The sequence below is a fragment of the Engystomops pustulosus genome, chromosome 3 (genome assembly GCF_040894005.1).
Source record: "Engystomops pustulosus chromosome 3, aEngPut4.maternal, whole genome shotgun sequence".
Classification (NCBI taxonomy): domain Eukaryota; kingdom Metazoa; phylum Chordata; class Amphibia; order Anura; family Leptodactylidae; genus Engystomops; species Engystomops pustulosus.
In genome coordinates, this window is record NC_092413.1 from 9,376,168 (window position 1) to 9,396,133 (window position 19,966).

At 38.1% G+C, this 19,966-nt stretch overlaps 1 protein-coding gene across 1 annotated transcript in view; it reads right to left on the minus strand.

The window, feature by feature from the left end:
* Nucleotides 1-3,545: 3,545 nt before the first annotated feature.
* The window catches only part of LOC140120936 (calpain-13-like), a 110,129-nt gene continuing 93,708 nt past the window's right edge, over nucleotides 3,546-19,966 (minus strand). Inside the window, exons 21-24 of the mRNA XM_072139981.1 lie at nucleotides 13,201-13,279; nucleotides 6,336-6,452; nucleotides 4,195-4,250; nucleotides 3,546-3,853 (exon numbers count right to left, since the gene is read on the minus strand). Coding sequence (XP_071996082.1) covers nucleotides 3,827-3,853; nucleotides 4,195-4,250; nucleotides 6,336-6,452; nucleotides 13,201-13,279 — 279 coding nt within the window. The 3' untranslated portion in view covers nucleotides 3,546-3,826. The remainder of the gene's footprint in view (nucleotides 3,854-4,194; nucleotides 4,251-6,335; nucleotides 6,453-13,200; nucleotides 13,280-19,966) is intronic.

Here is a 19,966-nt window from a genome sequence, read left to right on the forward strand (position 1 = left end):
GGGCAGTATTATAGTAGTTATATTCCTGTACATAGGGGGCAGTATTATAGTAGTTATATCCTTGTACATAGGGGGCAGAATTATAGTAGTTATATTCCTGTACATAGGGGGCAGTATTATAGTAGTTATATTCCTGTACATAGGGGGCAGTATTATAGTAGTTATATTCTTGTACATAGGGGGCAGTATTATAGTAGATATATTCTTGTACATAGGGGCAGTATTATAGTAGTTATATTCCTGTACATAGCGGACAGTATTATAATAGTTATATTCTTGTACATAGGGGGCAGTATTATAGTAGTTATATTCCTGTACATTGGGGGCAGTATTATAGTAGTTATATTCTTGTACATAGGGAGCAGTATTATAGTAGTTATATTCTTGTACATAGGGGGCAGTATTATAGTAGTTATATTCCTGTACATAGGGGGCAGTATTATAGTAGTTATATTCTTGTACATAGGGGCAGTATTATAGTAGTTATATTCCTGTACATAGGGGGCAGTATTATAGTAGTTATATTCTTGTACATAGGGAGCAGTATTATAGTAGTTATATTCTTGTACATAGGGGGCAGTGTTATAGTAGTTATATTCTTGTACATAGGGGGCAGTATTATAGTAGTTATATTCCTGTACATAGGGGGCAGTATTATAGTAGTTATATTCCTGTACATAGGGGGCAGTATTATAGTAGTTATATTCTTGTACATAGGGGGCAGTATTATAGTAGTTATATTCTTGTACATAGGGGGAGTATTATAGTAGTTATATTCTTGTACATAGGGGGCAGTGTTATAGTAGTTATATTCTTGTACATAGGGGGCAGTATTATAGTAGTTATATTCTTATACATAGGGGGCAGTATTATAGTAGTTATATTCTTGTACATAGAGGGCAGTATTATAGTAGTTATATTCCTGTACATAGGGGGCAGTATTATAGTAGTTATATTCCTGTACATAGGGGGCAGTATTATAGTAGTTATATTCCTGTACATAGGGGGCAGTGTTATAGTAGTTATATTCTTGTACATAGGGGGCAGTATTATAGTAGTTATATTCTTGTACATAGGAGGCAGTATTATAGTAGCTATATTCTTGTACATAGGGGGCAGTATTATAGTAGTTATATTTTTGTTCATAGGGGGTAGTATTATAGTAGTTATATTCCTGTACATAGGGGGCAGTATTATAGTAGTTATATTCCTGTACATTGGGGGCAGTATTATAATAGTTATATTCTTGTACATATGGAGCAGTATTATAGTAGTTATATCCCTGTACTTAGGGGGCAGTATTATAGTAGTTATATTCTTGTACATAGGTGCAGTATTATAGTAGTTATATTCCTGTACATAGGGGGCAGTATTATAGTAGTTATATTCCTGTACATAGGGGGCAGTATTATAGTAGTTATATCCTTGTACATAGGGGGCAGTATTATAGTAGTTATATTCCTGTACATAGGGGGCAGTATTATAGTAGTTATATTCCTGTACATAGGGGCAGTATTATAGTAGTTATATTCCTGTACATAGGGGGCAGTATTGTAGTAGTTGTATTCCTGTACATAGCGGACAGTATTATAATAGTTATATTCTTGTACATAGGGGGCAGTATTATAGTAGTTATATTCCTGTACATAGGGGCAGTATTATAGTAGTTATATTCCTGTACATAGGGGGTAGTATTATAGTAGTTATATTCCTGTACAAAGGGGGCAGTATTATAGTAGTTATATTCCTGTACATTGGGGGCAGTATTATAGTAGTTATATTCTTGTACATAGGAGGCAGTATTATAGTAGTTATATTCTTGTACATAGGGGGCAGTGTTATAGTAGTTATATTCTTGTACATAGGAGGCAGTATTATAGTAGTTATATTCTTGTACATAGGGGGCAGTATTATAGTAGTTATATTCTTGTACATAGGGGGCAGTATTATAGTAGTTATATTCCTGTACATAGGGGGCAGTATTATAGTAGTTATATTCCTGTACATAGGGGGCAGTATTATAGTAGTTATATTCCTGTACATAGGGGGCAGTATTATAGTAGTTATATTCCTGTACATAGGGGGCAGTATTATAGTAGTTATATTCCTGTACATATGGAGCAGTATTATAGTAGTTATATTCTTTTACATAGGGGGCAGTATTATAGTAGTTATATTCTTGTACATAGGGGGCAGTATTATAGTAGTTATATTCTTGTACATAGGGGGCAGTATTATAGTAGTTATATTCCTGTACATAGGGGGCAGTATTATAGTAGTTATATTCTTGTACATAGGGGGAAGTATTATAGTAGTTATATTCCTGTACATAGGGGGCAGTATTATAGTAGTTATATTCCTGTACATAGGGGGCAGTATTATAGTAGTTATATTCCTGTACATAGGGGGCAGTATTATAGTAGTTATATTCTTGTACATAGGGGGCAGTATTATAGTAGTTATATTCTTTTACATAGGGGGCAGTATTATAGTAGTTATATTCTTGTACATAGGGGGCAGTATTATAGTAGTTATATTCTTGTACATAGGGGGCAGTATTATAGTAGTTATATTCCTGTACATAGGGGGCAGTATTATAGTAGTTATATTCTTGTACATAGGGGGCAGTATTATAGTAGTTATATTCTTGTACATGGGGGGCAGTATTATAGTAGTTATATTCCTGTACATAGTGGGCAGTATTATAGTAGTTATATTCCTGTACATAGGGGGCAGTATTACAGTAGTTATATTCTTGTATATAGGGGGCAGTATTATAGTAGTAATATTCTTGTACATAGGGGGCAGTATTATAGTAGTTATATTCTTGTACATAGGGGGCAGTATTATAGTAGTTATATTCCTGTACATAGGGGGCAGTATTATAGTAGTTATATTCTTGTACATAGGGGGCAGTATTACAGTAGTTATATTCTTGTATATAGGGGGCAGTATTATAGTAGTAATATTCTTGTACATAGGGGGCAGTATTATAGTAGTTATATTCTTGTACATAGGAGGCAGTATTATAGTAGTTATATTCTTGTACATAGGGGGCAGTATTATAGTAGTTATATTCTTGTACATAGGGGGAAGTATTATAGTAGTTATATTCTTGTACATAGGGGGAAGTATTATAGTAGTTATATTCTTGTACATAGGGGGCAGTATTATAGTAGTTATATTCCTGTACATAGGGGGCAGTATTATAGTAGTTATATTCTTGTACATAGGGGGCAGTATTAGATTAGCTGTACAATGGAGCATACGGATTAATACTTGGGCACTGGTTTAGCTCTGTATATTATCTTGTCCAGTGATAGATTGAAAAGGTGGAGATTGTGTAGCAGCAAAATTTTCTGTCGCCCCTGTAACATCTCCTGCTCCCAGATGTTACTGGTGAGTGATGATTTTTCCATCTTCTTCTGGACACTGAATGATTTTTTCTTAATGTACGTTGAGCACCTCTGGACTTGCACTCGCTGCAGCTTTGTTTTTTTTAGGTAAAACCAAAATACATACTTTCTCCTTTGTAAAGACACAACTTAACAAAGAGGTTTTTTTATTTAGTTTTTCAAAACAAGAAAATAGGATAAGATTTTTTTCCAAACTTAACTTAAACTTTAATTTACAATCTCACACATTATCTACAAAGTCACTGATAGAACAGAAATGGGAAAAATGCATAAAAGTTCTGGAATTTTTTATGTCATAAAATATTTCTGCACAATAAACAAAGAAATGTGAACCACAGGGAGAGGTCATAGGTCATAGGTCAGGCTTTGAGGGTAATCAGGGACGGTTACTCTTCTCCGCCCCCTGGTGGTCAGCTGGACATGATAATCTGCATCCACTGCAAAGAGAATATAGTAAGAAATGTTTCTGGTATAAATCTGTATATTATCTGTACGATTTCCTGCGCTGATACATTGTAACACTCAGCAGAGACCTTTGTGCTGCTCCTGTGCTATGCTCTCTGTGATGATTATTCCTCATGTAAAGGTTTTAGCTTTGCTGTTGGTTTTCTGCAGATTTGTTACAATGTGCCTCTGGTTGTACTACATCTACATTTTAGGGTCTGATGTAAGACAAACCCCATTGTGATGATTCTATGGTTCTGCTTTGTGAGTCTCTATAGATTCCTGTGTATGAGACATGTAGACATGCAGTGCTCTGCCACTAGGGGGCGCTCACCTCCTCTGCGCTCAGGTACACCCCCACTCCATCCTTTGTCAAGTTCTTGAAAACTTCTGTAAAGAAAAAACCATAACAGGAATCATATATCTGACACAACAGAAGTAGAGCAGCTCATACTGTGTGTAGGGAGTGTAGGGAGTAAGGACATTTACTACATACTATCAGTCCTAATACATGTCCTGTAACATTGCCTGCTGCAGTACTGCTCCTATCACTAACAGCCAACGTCATGGTGTCCATTATATCTATCTCACCCCAAGTGCTTTATTTCCTTCAGTACTGCTCTATAATGTCCTCTACAATCCTGCTGCTGCTTCTGAGTGAGTGACAGAGAGAGTTATTGAGACGGCAGAGGCTGCTGGAGATAATAGTAAGTTTCTATCTCACCCCAAGTGCTTTATTCCCTTCAGTACTGCTCTATAATGTCCTCTACAATCCTGCTGCTGCTTCTGAGTGAGTGACAGAGAGAGTTATTGAGACGGCAGAGGCTGCTGGAGATAATAGTAAGTTTCTATCTCACCCCAAGTGCTTTATTCCCTTCAGTACTGCTCTATAATGTCCTCTACAATCCTGCTGCTGCTTCTGAATGAGTGACAGAGAGAGTTATTGAGACGGCAGAGGCTGCTGGAGATAATAGTAAGTTTCTATCTCACCCCAAGTGCTTTATTCCCTTCAGTACTGCTCTATAATGTCCTCTACAATGCTGCTGCTGCGTCTGAGTGAGTGACAGAGAGAGTTATTGAGACGGCAGAGGCTGCTGGAGATAATAGTAAGTTTCTATCTCACCCCAAGTGCTTTATTCCCTTCAGTACTGCTCTATAATGTCCTATACAATCCTGCTGCTGCTTCCGAGTGAGTGACAGAGAGAGTTTATGAGACGACAGAGGCTACTGGAGATAATAGTAAGTTTCTATCTCACCCCAAGTGATTCATTTTATACTGTAAAGGTCAGTACTTCTGTATAATGTTCTATATAACCCTGCAGTGGCTTCTAAGTAATAGAGGAGAGGCACAGACAGAGGCTGCTGGAGATAATAGTAAGTTTCTATCCCGTCCTTTGTGCTGTGTTCCCTGCCCTAGAATAACCCGTATGATAATGCTGATGCTTGTGAGCTTGTAGAGCACATCCTCCTCTGCTATCTGTGTGCAGTGTAAGGGAGACATTATAGGAGCTATTCTACATCCTCCAGCTCTGATATAACTGAGATGAAGGCTGCAGAGGCAAAAACTGCTGCAGGATACAAGTCATATAATGACCAGATATAGTGTTACCCCTCCTGTATACACACAGGACTAGTGATCTATATGGAGTATGATGTTGCACTTCCACATATAGTCACTGGTTAATGTATAGTCAGTGCATCCATAGGCTGGTCGGGTTATTGATCCTATGATATTATCTGCCATAGTCAGAGCCCCATAACATCGCCCTGCAGTATCGTGTCTATAATTTATTATTATTATTACTTTATCTATATAGCGCCTACAGATTACACAGCACAGAACTTGCCAAATCAGTCCCTGTCCCCAATGAGGCTCACAATCTAATCAGCCTACCAGTATATTTTGGAGTGTGAGAGGAAACCAGAGGACCCGGAGGAAACCCACGCACACACAGAGAGAACATACAAACTCTTTGCAGATTTTGACCTTGGGACTTGAACCCAGGACCCCAGAGCTACAAGGCGGTAATGCTATTTACTAACCCAGGTCCCCAGCGCTGCAAGGATGTAATGCTAACCACTAAGCCACCGTGCTGCTCCTATAAGATCAATATGGTCAGTATTACAGGTGAGGACATATTTGTAGCATCTTCCGCTTGCTAGGGTTAGAGCCGCACACTCTCATGACCTTTGCTCCTTGCACTGAGCTCTACCTGTGGAGTAACCCAATACTAATTCTACACTCAAGGCTGCATCAGATATGAGGCAGGTTGAGCCTCTCGCCTCAGGTGACATCAACAGCAGGAAAGTTGAAGGCAGCACCAGGGGCGCAGTCATCAGGTCCTGACATTTACAAATAGCGTCTCCACCTACTAATAACCGGGATTATTACTATTGGTGTGTGGGGGGGGGGGGGGGCGTTACACTATAAATACATGCGGGGCCCAGTACACGGTGTGGACGCCCGTCACTTACTGGTCACAGTCTCCAGGCGGATCATGCAGCAGACAAAATCCGCAAAACTCAGCTTCTGCGTGTAGTTGGCGTATCGGAGGAGCATGATATTCAGCACCGCGTCACTGACCACCAGACCTGCCAGATACACGAGAGACGGCAATGAGATGGAGACCTAGGGAGGAACACTGCTCCTCTACCATCATCGTACACTGACTCCCATTCATTGACAGCAAGGAGAGATCTCACCTTATTACATACACAAGATGGGGCAATGAGATGGAGACTTATGAAGGAACACTGCTCCTCTACCATCATCGTACACTCAGACTGCCATTCATTGAAAGCAAGCACAGATCTCACCTTATTACATAATCAAGATAGGGCAATGTAATGGAGACCTAGGAAGAAATACTGCTCCTCTACCATCATCGTACACTCAGACTCCCATTCATTGAAAGCAAGCAGAGATCTCGACTTATTACATACACAAGATGGGGCAATGAGATGGAGACCTAGGGAGGAACACTGCTCCTCTACCATCATCGTACACTCAGACTGCCATTCATTGACATCAAGCACAGATCTCACCTTATTACATACACAAGATGGGGCAATGTAATGGAGACCTAGGAAGAAATACTGCGCCTCTATCATCATCGTACACTCAGACTCCCATTCATTGAAAGCAAGCAGAGATCTCGCCTTATTATATAATCAAGATAGGGCAATGTAATGGAGACCTAGGAAGAAATACTGCTCCTCTACCATCATCGTACACTCAGACTCCCATTCATTGAAAGCAAGCATAGATCTCACCTTATTACATACATAAGATGGGGCAATTGAAAGCAAGCAGAGATCTCGACTTATTACATACACAAGATGGGGCAATGAGATGGAGACCTAGGGAGGAACACTGCTCCTCTACCATCATCGTACACTCAGACTGCCATTCATTGACATCAAGCACAGATCTCACCTTATTACATACACAAGATGGGGCAATGTAATGGAGACCTAGGAAGAAATACTGCTCCTCTACCATCATCGTACACTCAGACTCCCATTCATTGAAAGCAGTGTCGTATAGAAAGGCGGACAAGGAGAGACCAGAAAAGCGCTCATAGAGTAGTATGGTAGTGGCTTATGGTGCTGACTAGGAAGAATGGAGAGAGGCTCACCGGATGTGGTTGTGCTGACTTAGGCACAACTCTAATGAAAGTGTAGATGGTTAATGTCTCCTGGTGCTGCCTGTGGACAAGGGTCATCAAGACGCGGTTGCCAAACCGGTCTGGAAGCGTAGTCGGTATAGTAGAGAGGGTACTTGTCTCAGTTCGGCGCACACAGATAGGTGACATACACAGGATGAATCCAAAAACGGGGGTATTTTATTTCGTATCTCTGGAACACAACGCGTTTCGGAGTCTACAATGACTCCTTTATCAAGTGGATAGATACTGGGGGAACATAAAAAAGGGGGTATTTGGGGAGGGGAAAAGTACATATATAGTACAAACAGTAGATAAAAGTGAATTATTTGTGTTTTAAAAGAACTCTATGCAGACACAAAGACATAAAAACAGTCATATGAATGGTAATAGATGCATGAAACAGATTAAGAATATGTATAATATCACAACATTGAATACATGATTGAGTACTAATAGTGCATGATACATAAATGAATAGCTACATATACAAATAAATAAATAACTCATTAAATAAATAAATATAGCTGTGGCACAAGTGGACAGTAAGTTATTTAAAATTAAATTAAACTAAATTAAATTAAACTGTAGAGCCTCCATATTTTGATGTAAATAGCATAAATGAGTTAGCGGTGGCTTGTGGGAAGCGAGTAAATAAATAAATAAATGAATAAATAAATGAATAAATGAATGATTAAGTAAATCTAATAAATAAATTAATAAATTAATTGATGAGTGAGCAGATAAAATTAGAATTAACATAGGGAGAGCGAGAGCTTACCTGCAGCGCGGGTGAAGGGCCGATTCCCCGAAGCTGTCAGGCAGCGTTGTCATTGTTGTTAGATATAGACGCCGACTAGTGGGAGCGGCGCGCGCCACAATCTAGATTTGGCGCATGCGCACGGGAGAGTCGGAATTTGGCGCATGCGCATAGGAGAATATAACCAAAAAGATGTCTGCCATCTGGTGGGGCGACATGGTATGATTATTAGGTGTGTGGTAAATGCAGGGCAGTATGGCAAGGTTACACTGTGGCGGAGCTGCACTGAGGAGGAGTAAAGCAAAGCAAATTACAATATGAAACAATGACTGGGAGAAGCATTTAGATTAAATAGAGAAGTAAAAGAAGTTTTTTTATATATAAATATATATATATGTTGATGGTAAAAAATATAATAATAATATCAATTTTAATAATAATATTGATTCTTATAGTATTGGTTCGCTAAAAAAAGGGAGGGAAAGGGGGGGTGAGATTGTGTGGTGGGTTGGGTTGGCTGAGGGGGGGGGGGAAGTGGAGGGTACGGGTTGTAGGGAAATGATGAAGAATTAAAAATTGTTTTCTAGTGACTCATTTAGGCGACTGGGGGTGAGGCAGTTCATTTTAAAAATCCAGAACATTTCTCTTTTGCGCAAAAGATTAAAACGATCATTCCCATCAGGGATATGTTCGATCGGGGTAACTGAAAAGGCTGAAAAATCCTTTTGGTGGTGTGTAAAACCATGTCTTGAGACACTGGGGGTCATTTATTAAGGGCCCGATTCGCGTTTTCCCGACGTGTTACCCGAATATTTCCGATTTGCGCCGCTTGTACTTAAATTGCCCCGGGATTTTGGCGCACGCGATCGGATTGTGGCGCATCGGCGCTGGCATGCGCGCGACGGAAATCGGGGGGCGTGGCCGAACGAAAACCCGACGTATTCGGAAAAACCGCCGCATTTAAAAACCGAAAATGTGTCGCATAAGGACCGCTTACCTTCACCTGGTCCAGCTCGGTGCATTCCGGCGCGATGAGTTTACTTTCAGCGCAGCAGCGCCACCTGGTGGACGGCGGAAGAACTACCTTATTAAATCCCGGCCGGACCCGAATCCAGAGCGGAGAAGCCGCCGCTGGAACGCGAATGGACCGGGTAAGTAAATTTGCCCCACTATGTTTAATGTACCCGTTCGTTGTGTTACACCTATGACTGTTCATTCTTGTTTTCAGCTGTTGGGTTGTGCGGCCCACGTACTGGAGGCCGCATGGGCATTCTATTAAATAAATAACGAAGGTCGAGGAGCAGTTCATGAAGCTTTTAATTGGAAAAACTTCGTTAGTTGTGTTGCTTTTGAACGATTTAGCTCTATGTGTGATAATGGAGCAGCACTTGCAACTAGAATTGCCACATTTGAAACTCCCAATGATTTCGGGGAGCACTGAGTTCCTCGGGTTCTTTTTGGAGGGGTTTCGGAGTTCACTAGGGGCTAGGTTGTTTTTCAGTGTTCTTGCTCTCCTAAAGATAATGCTAGGTTTTTTTGGGAGATTCTTAGACAGGTATGGGTCATTTAGGAGTACGGGCCAGTGTTGGTCCAGAATCTTCCTAATATGTTGGTGTTCACTATTGAAGGTTGTGATGAAGTTTATACTAGTGTTTTTTTCGGAGGGTTTTGATTGGGGGATGGTTCTATTCTTGGAGGGTAATAGACAATCCTCTTGTGTGAGTTTTCCAGCTCTTGCTCTAGCGGAATTAATGATGTTTTTGGGGAAACCTTTATTCAGGAATCTTTCAGAAAGTATTTGACTTTGTTCGTGGAAGGTTTGTGTCTCCGAACAGTTCTTCCTGATGCGACGAAATTGACTGAAAGGGATGTTTTTCTTCCATTTTTTGTGGTGGTTACTTTTATAGTGCAAGAAGCTGTTAGTGTCCACTTTCTTGAAAAAGGTCTTTGTTAGGATCTTCCCTTCTGTTGTACTTAGATGCAGATCAAGAAATTCAATATAATCTGGTGAGTGTTGAAGGGTGAACTTCAAACCCCAATTGTTCGAATTCAAGGTAGTTACAAAAGTGTGTAATTCTTCTTCCCCTCCATCCCAGATAAATAGGAGATCGTCTATGTATCTTTTATAGAGAACAATATTTTTCTCCCATTGGGGGTTGTTTTGGATGAATTTCTGCTCAAATTCGCCCATATAGATATTAGCGAAACTGGGGGCGAACCGTGTCCCCATTGCAGTTCCGTGAATTTGTTTGTGAAATTGATATTATTATTATATTTTTTACCATCAACATATATATATATTTATATATAAAAAAACTTCTTTTACTTCTCTATTTAATCTAAATGCTTCTCCCAGTCATTGTTTCATATTGTAATTTGCTTTGCTTTACTCCTCCTCAGTGCAGCTCCGCCACAGTGTAACCTTGCCATACTGCCCTGCATTTACCACACACCTAATAATCATACCATGTCGCCCCACCAGATGGCAGACATCTTTTTGGTTATATTCTCCTATGCGCATGCGCCAAATTCCGACTCTCCCGTGCGCATGCGCCAAATCTAGATTGTGGCGCGCGCCGCTCCCACTAGTCGGCGTCTATATCTAACAACAATGACAACGCTGCCTGACAGCTTCGGGGAATCGGCCCTTCACCCGCGCTGCAGGTAAGCTCTCGCTCTCCCTATGTTAATTCTAATTTTATCTGCTCACTCATCAATTAATTTATTAATTTATTTATTAGATTTACTTAATCATTCATTTATTCATTTATTTATTCATTTATTTATTTATTTACTCGCTTCCCACAAGCCACCGCTAACTCATTTATGCTATTTACATCAAAATATGGAGGCTCTACAGTTTAATTTAATTTAGTTTAATTTAATTTTAAATAACTTACTGTCCACTTGTGCCACAGCTATATTTATTTATTTAATGAGTTATTTATTTATTTGTATATGTAGCTATTCATTTATGTATCATGCACTATTAGTACTCAATCATGTATTCAATGTTGTGATATTATACGTATTCTTAATCTGTTTCATGCATCTATTACCATTCATATGACTGTTTTTATGTCTTTGTGTCTGCATAGAGTTCTTTTAAAACACAAATAATTCACTTTTATCTACTGTTTGTACTATATATGTACTTTTCCCCTCCCCAAATACCCCCTTTTTTATGTTCCCCCAGTATCTATCCACTTGATAAAGGAGTAATTGTAGACTCCGAAACGCGTTGTGTTCCAGAGATACGAAATAAAATACCCGCGTTTTTGGATTCATCTTGTGTATGTCACCTATCTGTGTGCGCCGAACTGAGACAAGTACCCTCTCTACTATACCAATTCATTGAAAGCAAGCAGAGATCTTGCCTTATTATATAATCAAGATAGGGCAATGTAATGGAGACCTAGGGAGGAATATTGCTCCTCTAGTGTCACCATCGTGCTGTACTCACACTGCCCTTTATTAACAGCAAGCAGAAATATTGCCAATCTTATTCCATAAACAAGATGGACAGCAACTCTCATTCATTGACATCAAGCAGAGATATCGCCTTATACATAATAAAGATAGGGCAATGTAGTGGAGACCTAGGAACGAATACTGCTGCTCTAGTGTCACCATCGTGCTGTACTCACAGACTCCTATTCATTGACAGCAAGCAGAGATATCGCCTTATTATATACATGAGATGAGGCAATGTGATGGAGACCTAGATAGGAACACTCTAGTGCCACCATCATGGTACACTCAGACTCCCATTCAATGACAGCAAGCAGAGGTCTCACTTGCAGATGCAGAAGTTTCAATTACAAAAAGGAACCGTCAGACAATCCCAAGCGCCTCTAATATCATTGGTTTCCCCTTAAATATGCTAATGAGCACTCTTTACTGTCAGGGCGCGTTCACACGTTGCGTTTTGGTTGCATTTTCATTGCGTTTGAAATGCATTACAACAGCCGAGGAGAGGAGATTTGGCTAATTACATTACTGTTTACATTTGAAGTGCAATGTTAACACAGGTGTTAACAAAACATGTGTTACTGCATTGTTGACATGTCTGTTAACATCACGTTTGCAATGCATTTTTGTAAACACAAATGTTAACAGTAATGTAATTAGGCAAATCATCTCTCCTCAGCTGTTGTAATGCATTTCAAATGCAATGACAACGCAATGAAAACGCAACGTGTGACCGCGCCCCCAGGTGATGTGTCCTGGACCGGAGCAGATTGGGTCTAGCAGATTGTCAGGGGGGTGGTAGCCAGCTAATTAGCATATTGGTGCAGTAACTAAAGGCACTGATTAGACCTGTGTGTGGGGGTGGGTGTTTTGCAGGTGGGGACTTAGTGTTACTGGTTGTATCGGGTCACATCACACCCTTGGGCCGGGGTCAGTCCCGAGTCGCCCCTGTGAATGACGATTGATGCCCCCATCACAGATCGCCCCTCAATAGACCCTGAATCCTCCATATGATTAGCCTCCGGCTCTGCGATGTGCTGCGGCCGATCCATCAACATTACAAGACGCGACTCCGGGAGAAGTGGAAGTAATCGGCCTTGTCTGTTCCCTGCGAGGACTTATCCATCCTTATTTTCCAGCTTACAGATCTGAGAAGTGCTGAGATTTACTGACTGCTGAGATACAGCAAGGTCACCGCGCCCTGATGTCATGTGCGGTTAACCCCTCGCTTACCTCTGGGATTTCACATTTCTGACACTTTCTTATATACTTCATGTATCAAGTGGGCAATGATATTAAGATCTCTGCTTGCAATCATTGAAAGGGAAATGTCTTGTCTATAGTGAAAGTTTGTTACATTGTATCCAGGCTAAACATATTCAGTATATAATATAACTAACAGGAGAAATGAAAAAACACATAAAATAGAACAAGATGATCGTACCTGCTCCCTGAACGGCTCTACCCAATCCATATCCATCAAGGAATCCAGTCTGATTCACATCAATAGTCCTAAAGAGATCCTGCAAACCGAACCAGCCAATAATGTCAGAAACATGGAGGAATTTATCAAATCTGGATCTAAAATTAAAAAACTACTATAATACTGCCCCCTGTGTACAAGAATATAACTACTATAATACTGCCCCCTATGTACAAGAATATAACTACTATAATACTGCCCCCCTATGTACAAGAATATAACTATTATAATACTGCCCCCTATGTACAAGAATATGACTACTATAATACTGCCCTCTATGTACAAGAATATAACTACTATAATACTGCCCCCTATGTACAAGAATATAACTACTATAATACTGCCTCCTATGTACAGGAATATAACTACTATAATACTGCCCCCTATGTACAAGAATATAACTACTATAATACTGCCCCCTATGTACAAGAATATAACTACTATAAAACTGCCCCGTATGTACAAGAATATAACTACTATAATACTGCCCCCTATGTACAAGAATATAACTACTATAATACTGCCCCATATGTACAGGAATATAACTACTATAATACTGCCTCCTATGTACAGGAATATAACTACTATAATACTGCCTCCTATGTACAGGAATATAACTACTATAATACTGCCTCCTATGTACAGGAATATAACTACTATAATACTGCCCCCTATGTACAAGAATATAACTACTATAATACTGCCCCCTATGTACAAGAATATAACTACTATAATACTGCCCCCTATGTACAAGAATATAACTACTATAATACTGCCCCCTATGTACAGGAATATAACTACTATAATACTGCCCCCTATGTACAAGAATATAACTACTATAATACTGCCCCCTATGTACAGGAATATAACTACTATAATACTGCCCCCTATGTACAAGAATATAACTACTATAATACTGCCCCCTATGTACAGGAATATAACTACTATAATACTGCCTCCTATGTACAAGAATATAACTACTATAATACTGCCTCCTATGTACAAGAATATAACTACTATAATACTGCCCTCTATGTACAGGAATATAACTACTATAATACTGCCCCTACGTACAAGAATATAACTACTATAATACTGCCCCCTATGTACAAGAATATAACTACTATAATACTGCCCCCTATGTACAAGAATATAACTACTATAATACTGCCCCCTATGTACAAGAATATAACTACTATAATACTGCCCCCTATGTACAGGAATATAACTACTATAATACTGCCCCCTATGTACAAGAATATAACTACTATAATACTGCCCCTATGTACAGGAATATAACTACTATAATACTGCCTCCTATGTACAAGAATATAACTACTATAATACTGCCTCCTATGTACAAGAATATAACTACTATAATACTGCCCCCTATGTACAATAATATAACTACTATAATACTGCTCCCTATGTACAAGAATATAACTGCTATAATACTGCCCCCTATGTACAGGAATATAACTACTATAATACTGCCCCCTATGTACAGGAATATAACTACTATAATACTGCCCCCTATGTAAAGGGATATAACTACTATAATACTGCCCCCTATGTACAAGAATATATCTACTATAATACTGTCCCCTATGTACAAGAATATAACTACTATAATACTGCCCCCTATGTACAAGAATATAACTGCTATAATACTGCCCCCTATGTACAAGAATATTACTACTATAATACTGCCCCCTATGTACAAGAATATAACTACTATAATACTGCCCCCTATGTACAAGAATATAACTGCTATAATACTGCCCCCTATGTACAAGAATATAACTACTATAATACTGCCCCCTATGTAAAGGGATATAACTACTATAATACTGCCCCCTATGTACAAGAATATAACTACTATAATACTGCCCCCTATGTACAAGAATATAACTGCTATAATACTGCCCCCTATGTACAAGAATATAACTACTGTAATACTGCCCCCTATGTACAGGAATATAACTACTATAATACTGCCCCCTATGTACAAGAATATAACTACTATAATACTGCCCCCTATGTACAGGAATATAACTACTATAATACTGCCCCATATGTACAGGAATATAACTACTATAATACTGCCTCCTATGTACAGGAATATAACTACTATAATACTGCCTCCTATGTACAGGAATATAACTACTATAATACTGCCTCCTATGTACAGGAATATAACTACTATAATACTGCCCCCTATGTACAAGAATATAACTACTATAATACTGCCCCCTATGTACAAGAATATAACTACTATAATACTGCCCCCTATGTACAAGAATATAACTACTATAATACTGCCCCCTATGTACAGGAATATAACTACTATAATACTGCCCCCTATGTACAAGAATATAACTACTATAATACTGCCCCCTATGTACAGGAATATAACTACTATAATACTGCCCCCTATGTACAAGAATATAACTACTATAATACTGCCCCCTATGTACAGGAATATAACTACTATAATACTGCCTCCTATGTACAAGAATATAACTACTATAATACTGCCTCCTATGTACAAGAATATAACTACTATAATACTGCCCCCTATGTACAGGAATATAACTACTATAATACTGCCCCTACGTACAAGAATATAACTACTATAATACTGCCCCCTATGTACAAGAATATAACTACTATAATACTGCCCCCTATGTACAAGAATATAACTACTATAATACTGCCCCCTATGTACAAGAATATAACTACTATAATACTGCCCCCTATGTACAGGAATATAACTACTATAATACTGCCCCCTATGTACAAGAATATAACTACTATAATACTGCCCCTATGTACAGGAATATAACTACTATAATACTGCCTCCTATGTACAAGAATATAACTACTATAATACTGCCTCCTATGTACAAGAATATAACTACTATAATACTGCCCCCTATGTACAATAATATAACTACTATAATACTGCTCCCTATGTACAAGAATATAACTGCTATAATACTGCCCCCTATGTACAGGAATATAACTACTATAATACTGCCCCCTATGTACAGGAATATAACTACTATAATACTGCCCCCTATGTAAAGGGATATAACTACTATAATACTGCCCCCTATGTACAAGAATATATCTACTATAATACTGTCCCCTATGTACAAGAATATAACTACTATAATACTGCCCCCTATGTACAAGAATATAACTGCTATAATACTGCCCCCTATGTACAAGAATATTACTACTATAATACTGCCCCCTATGTACAAGAATATAACTACTATAATACTGCCCCCTATGTACAAGAATATAACTGCTATAATACTGCCCCCTATGTACAAGAATATAACTACTATAATACTGCCCCCTATGTAAAGGGATATAACTACTATAATACTGCCCCCTATGTACAAGAATATAACTACTATAATACTGCCCCCTATGTACAAGAATATAACTGCTATAATACTGCCCCCTATGTACAAGAATATAACTACTGTAATACTGCCCCCTATGTACAGGAATATAACTACTATAATACTGCCCCCTATGTACAAGAATATAACTACTATAATACTGCCCCCTATGTACAGGAATATAACTACTATAATACTGCTCCCCTATGTAAAGGGATATAACTACTATAATACTGCCCCCTATGTACAAGAATATATCTACTATAATACTGTCCCCTATGTACAGGGATATAACTACTATAATACTGTCCCCTATGTACAGGGATATAACTACTATAATACTGCCCCCTATGTATAAGAATATAGCTACTATAATACTACCCCTTATGTACAAGAATATAACTACTATAATACTGCCCCCTATGTACAAGAATATAACTACTATAATACTGCCCCCTATGTACAAGAATATAACTGCTATAATACTGCCCCCTATGTACAAGAATATAACTACTATAATACTGCCCCCTATGTACTAGAATATATCTACTATAATACTGTCCCCTATGTACAGGGATATAACTACTATAATACTGTCCCCTATGTACAGGGTTATAACTACTATAATACTGCCCCCTATGTATAAGAACATAGCTACTATAATACTACCCCTTATGTACAAGAATATAACTACTATAATACTGCCCCCTATGTACAAGAATATAACTACTATTATACTGCCCCCTATGTACAGGAATATAACTACTATAATACTGCCCCCTATGTACAAGAATATAACTACTATAATACTGTCCCCTATGTACAGGGATATAACTACTATAATACTGTCCCCTATGTACAGGGATATAACTACTATAATACTGCCCCCTATGTATAAGAATATAGCTACTATAATACTATCCCTTATGTACAAGAATATAACTACTATAATACTACCCCCTATGTACAAGAATATAACTACTATAATACTGCCCCCTATGTACAAGAATATAACTACTATAATACTGTCCCCTATGTACAAGAATATAACTACTATAATACTGCCCCCTATGTACAAGAATATAACTACTATAATACTGCCCCCTATGTACAAGAATATAACTACTATAATACTGTCCCCTATGTACAAGAATATAACTACTATTATACTGCCCCCTATGTACATGAATATAACTACTATAATACTGCCCCCTATGTACAAGAATATAACTACTATAATACTGTCCCCTATGTACAGGAATATAACTACTATAATACTGCCCCCTATGTACAGGAATATAACTACTATAATACTGCCCCCTATGTACAAGAATATAACTACTATAATACTGCCCCCTATGTACAGGAATATAACTACTATAATACTGCCCCCTATGTACAAGAATATAACTACTATAATACTGCCCCCTATGTACAGGAATATATCTACTATAATACTGCCCCCTATGTACAGGAATATAACTACTATAATACTGCCCCCTATGTACAGGAATATAACTACTATAATACTGCTCCCTATGTACAGGAATATAACTACTATAATACTGCCTCCTATGTACAAGAATATAACTACTATAATACCGCCCCCTATGTACAAGAATATAACTACTATAATACTGCCCCCTATGTACAAGAATATAACTACTATAACACTGCCTCCTATGTGCAAGAATATAACTACTATAATACTGCCCCCTATGTACAGGAATATAACTACTATAATACTGCCCCCTATGTACAAGAATATAACTACTATAATACTGCTCCCCTATGTAAAGGGATATAACTACTATAATACTGCCCCCTATGTACAAGAATATATCTACTATAATACTGTCCCCTATGTACAGGGATATAACTACTATAATACTGTCCCCTATGTACAGGGATATAACTACTATAATACTGCCCCCTATGTATAAGAATATAGCTACTATAATACTACCCCTTATGTACAAGAATATAACTACTATAATACTGCCCCCTATGTACAAGAATATAACTACTATAATACTGCCCCCTATGTACAAGAATATAACTGCTATAATACTGCCCCCTATGTACAAGAATATAACTACTATAATACTGCCCCCTATGTACTAGAATATATCTACTATAATACTGTCCCCTATGTACAGGGATATAACTACTATAATACTGTCCCCTATGTACAGGGTTATAACTACTATAATACTGCCCCCGATGTATAAGAATATAGCTACTATAATACTGCCCCCTATGTACAGGAATATAACTACTATAATACTGCCCCCTATGTACAGGAATATAACTACTATAATACTACCCCTTATGTACAAGAATATAACTACTATAATACTGCCCCCTATGTACAAGAATATAACTACTATTATACTGCCCCCTATGTACAGGAATATAACTACTATAATACTGCCCCCTATGTACAAGAATATAACTACTATAATACTGCCCCCTATGTACAAGAATATAACTACTATAATACTGTCCCCTATGTACAGGGATATAACTACTATAATACTGTCCCCTATGCACAGGGATATAACTACTATAATACTGCCCCCTATGTATAAGAATATAGCTACTATAATACTATCCCTTATGTACAAGAATATAACTACTATAATACTACCCCCTATGTACAAGAATATAACTACTATAATACTGCCCCCTATGTACAAGAATATAACTACTATAATACTGTCCCCTATGTACAAGAATATAACTACTATAATACTGCCCCCTATGTACAAGAATATAACTACTATAATACTGCCCCCTATGTACAAGAATATAACTACTATAATACTGTCCCCTATGTACAAGAATATAACTACTATTATACTGCCCCCTATGTACATGAATATAACTACTATAATACTGCCCCCTATGTACAAGAATATAACTACTATAATACTGTCCCCTATGTACAGGAATATAACTACTATAATACTGCCCCCTATGTACAGGAATATAACTACTATAATACTGCCCCCTATGTACAAGAATATAACTACTATAATACTGCCCCCTATGTACAGGAATATAACTACTATAATACTGCCCCCTATGTACAAGAATATAACTACTATAATACTGCCCCCTATGTACAGGAATATATCTACTATAATACTGCCCCCTATGTACAGGAATATAACTACTATAATACTGCCTCCTATGTACAAGAATATAACTACTATAATACCGCCCCCTATGTACAAGAATATAACTACTATAATACTGCCCCCTATGTACAAGAATATAACTACTATAACACTGCCTCCTATGTGCAA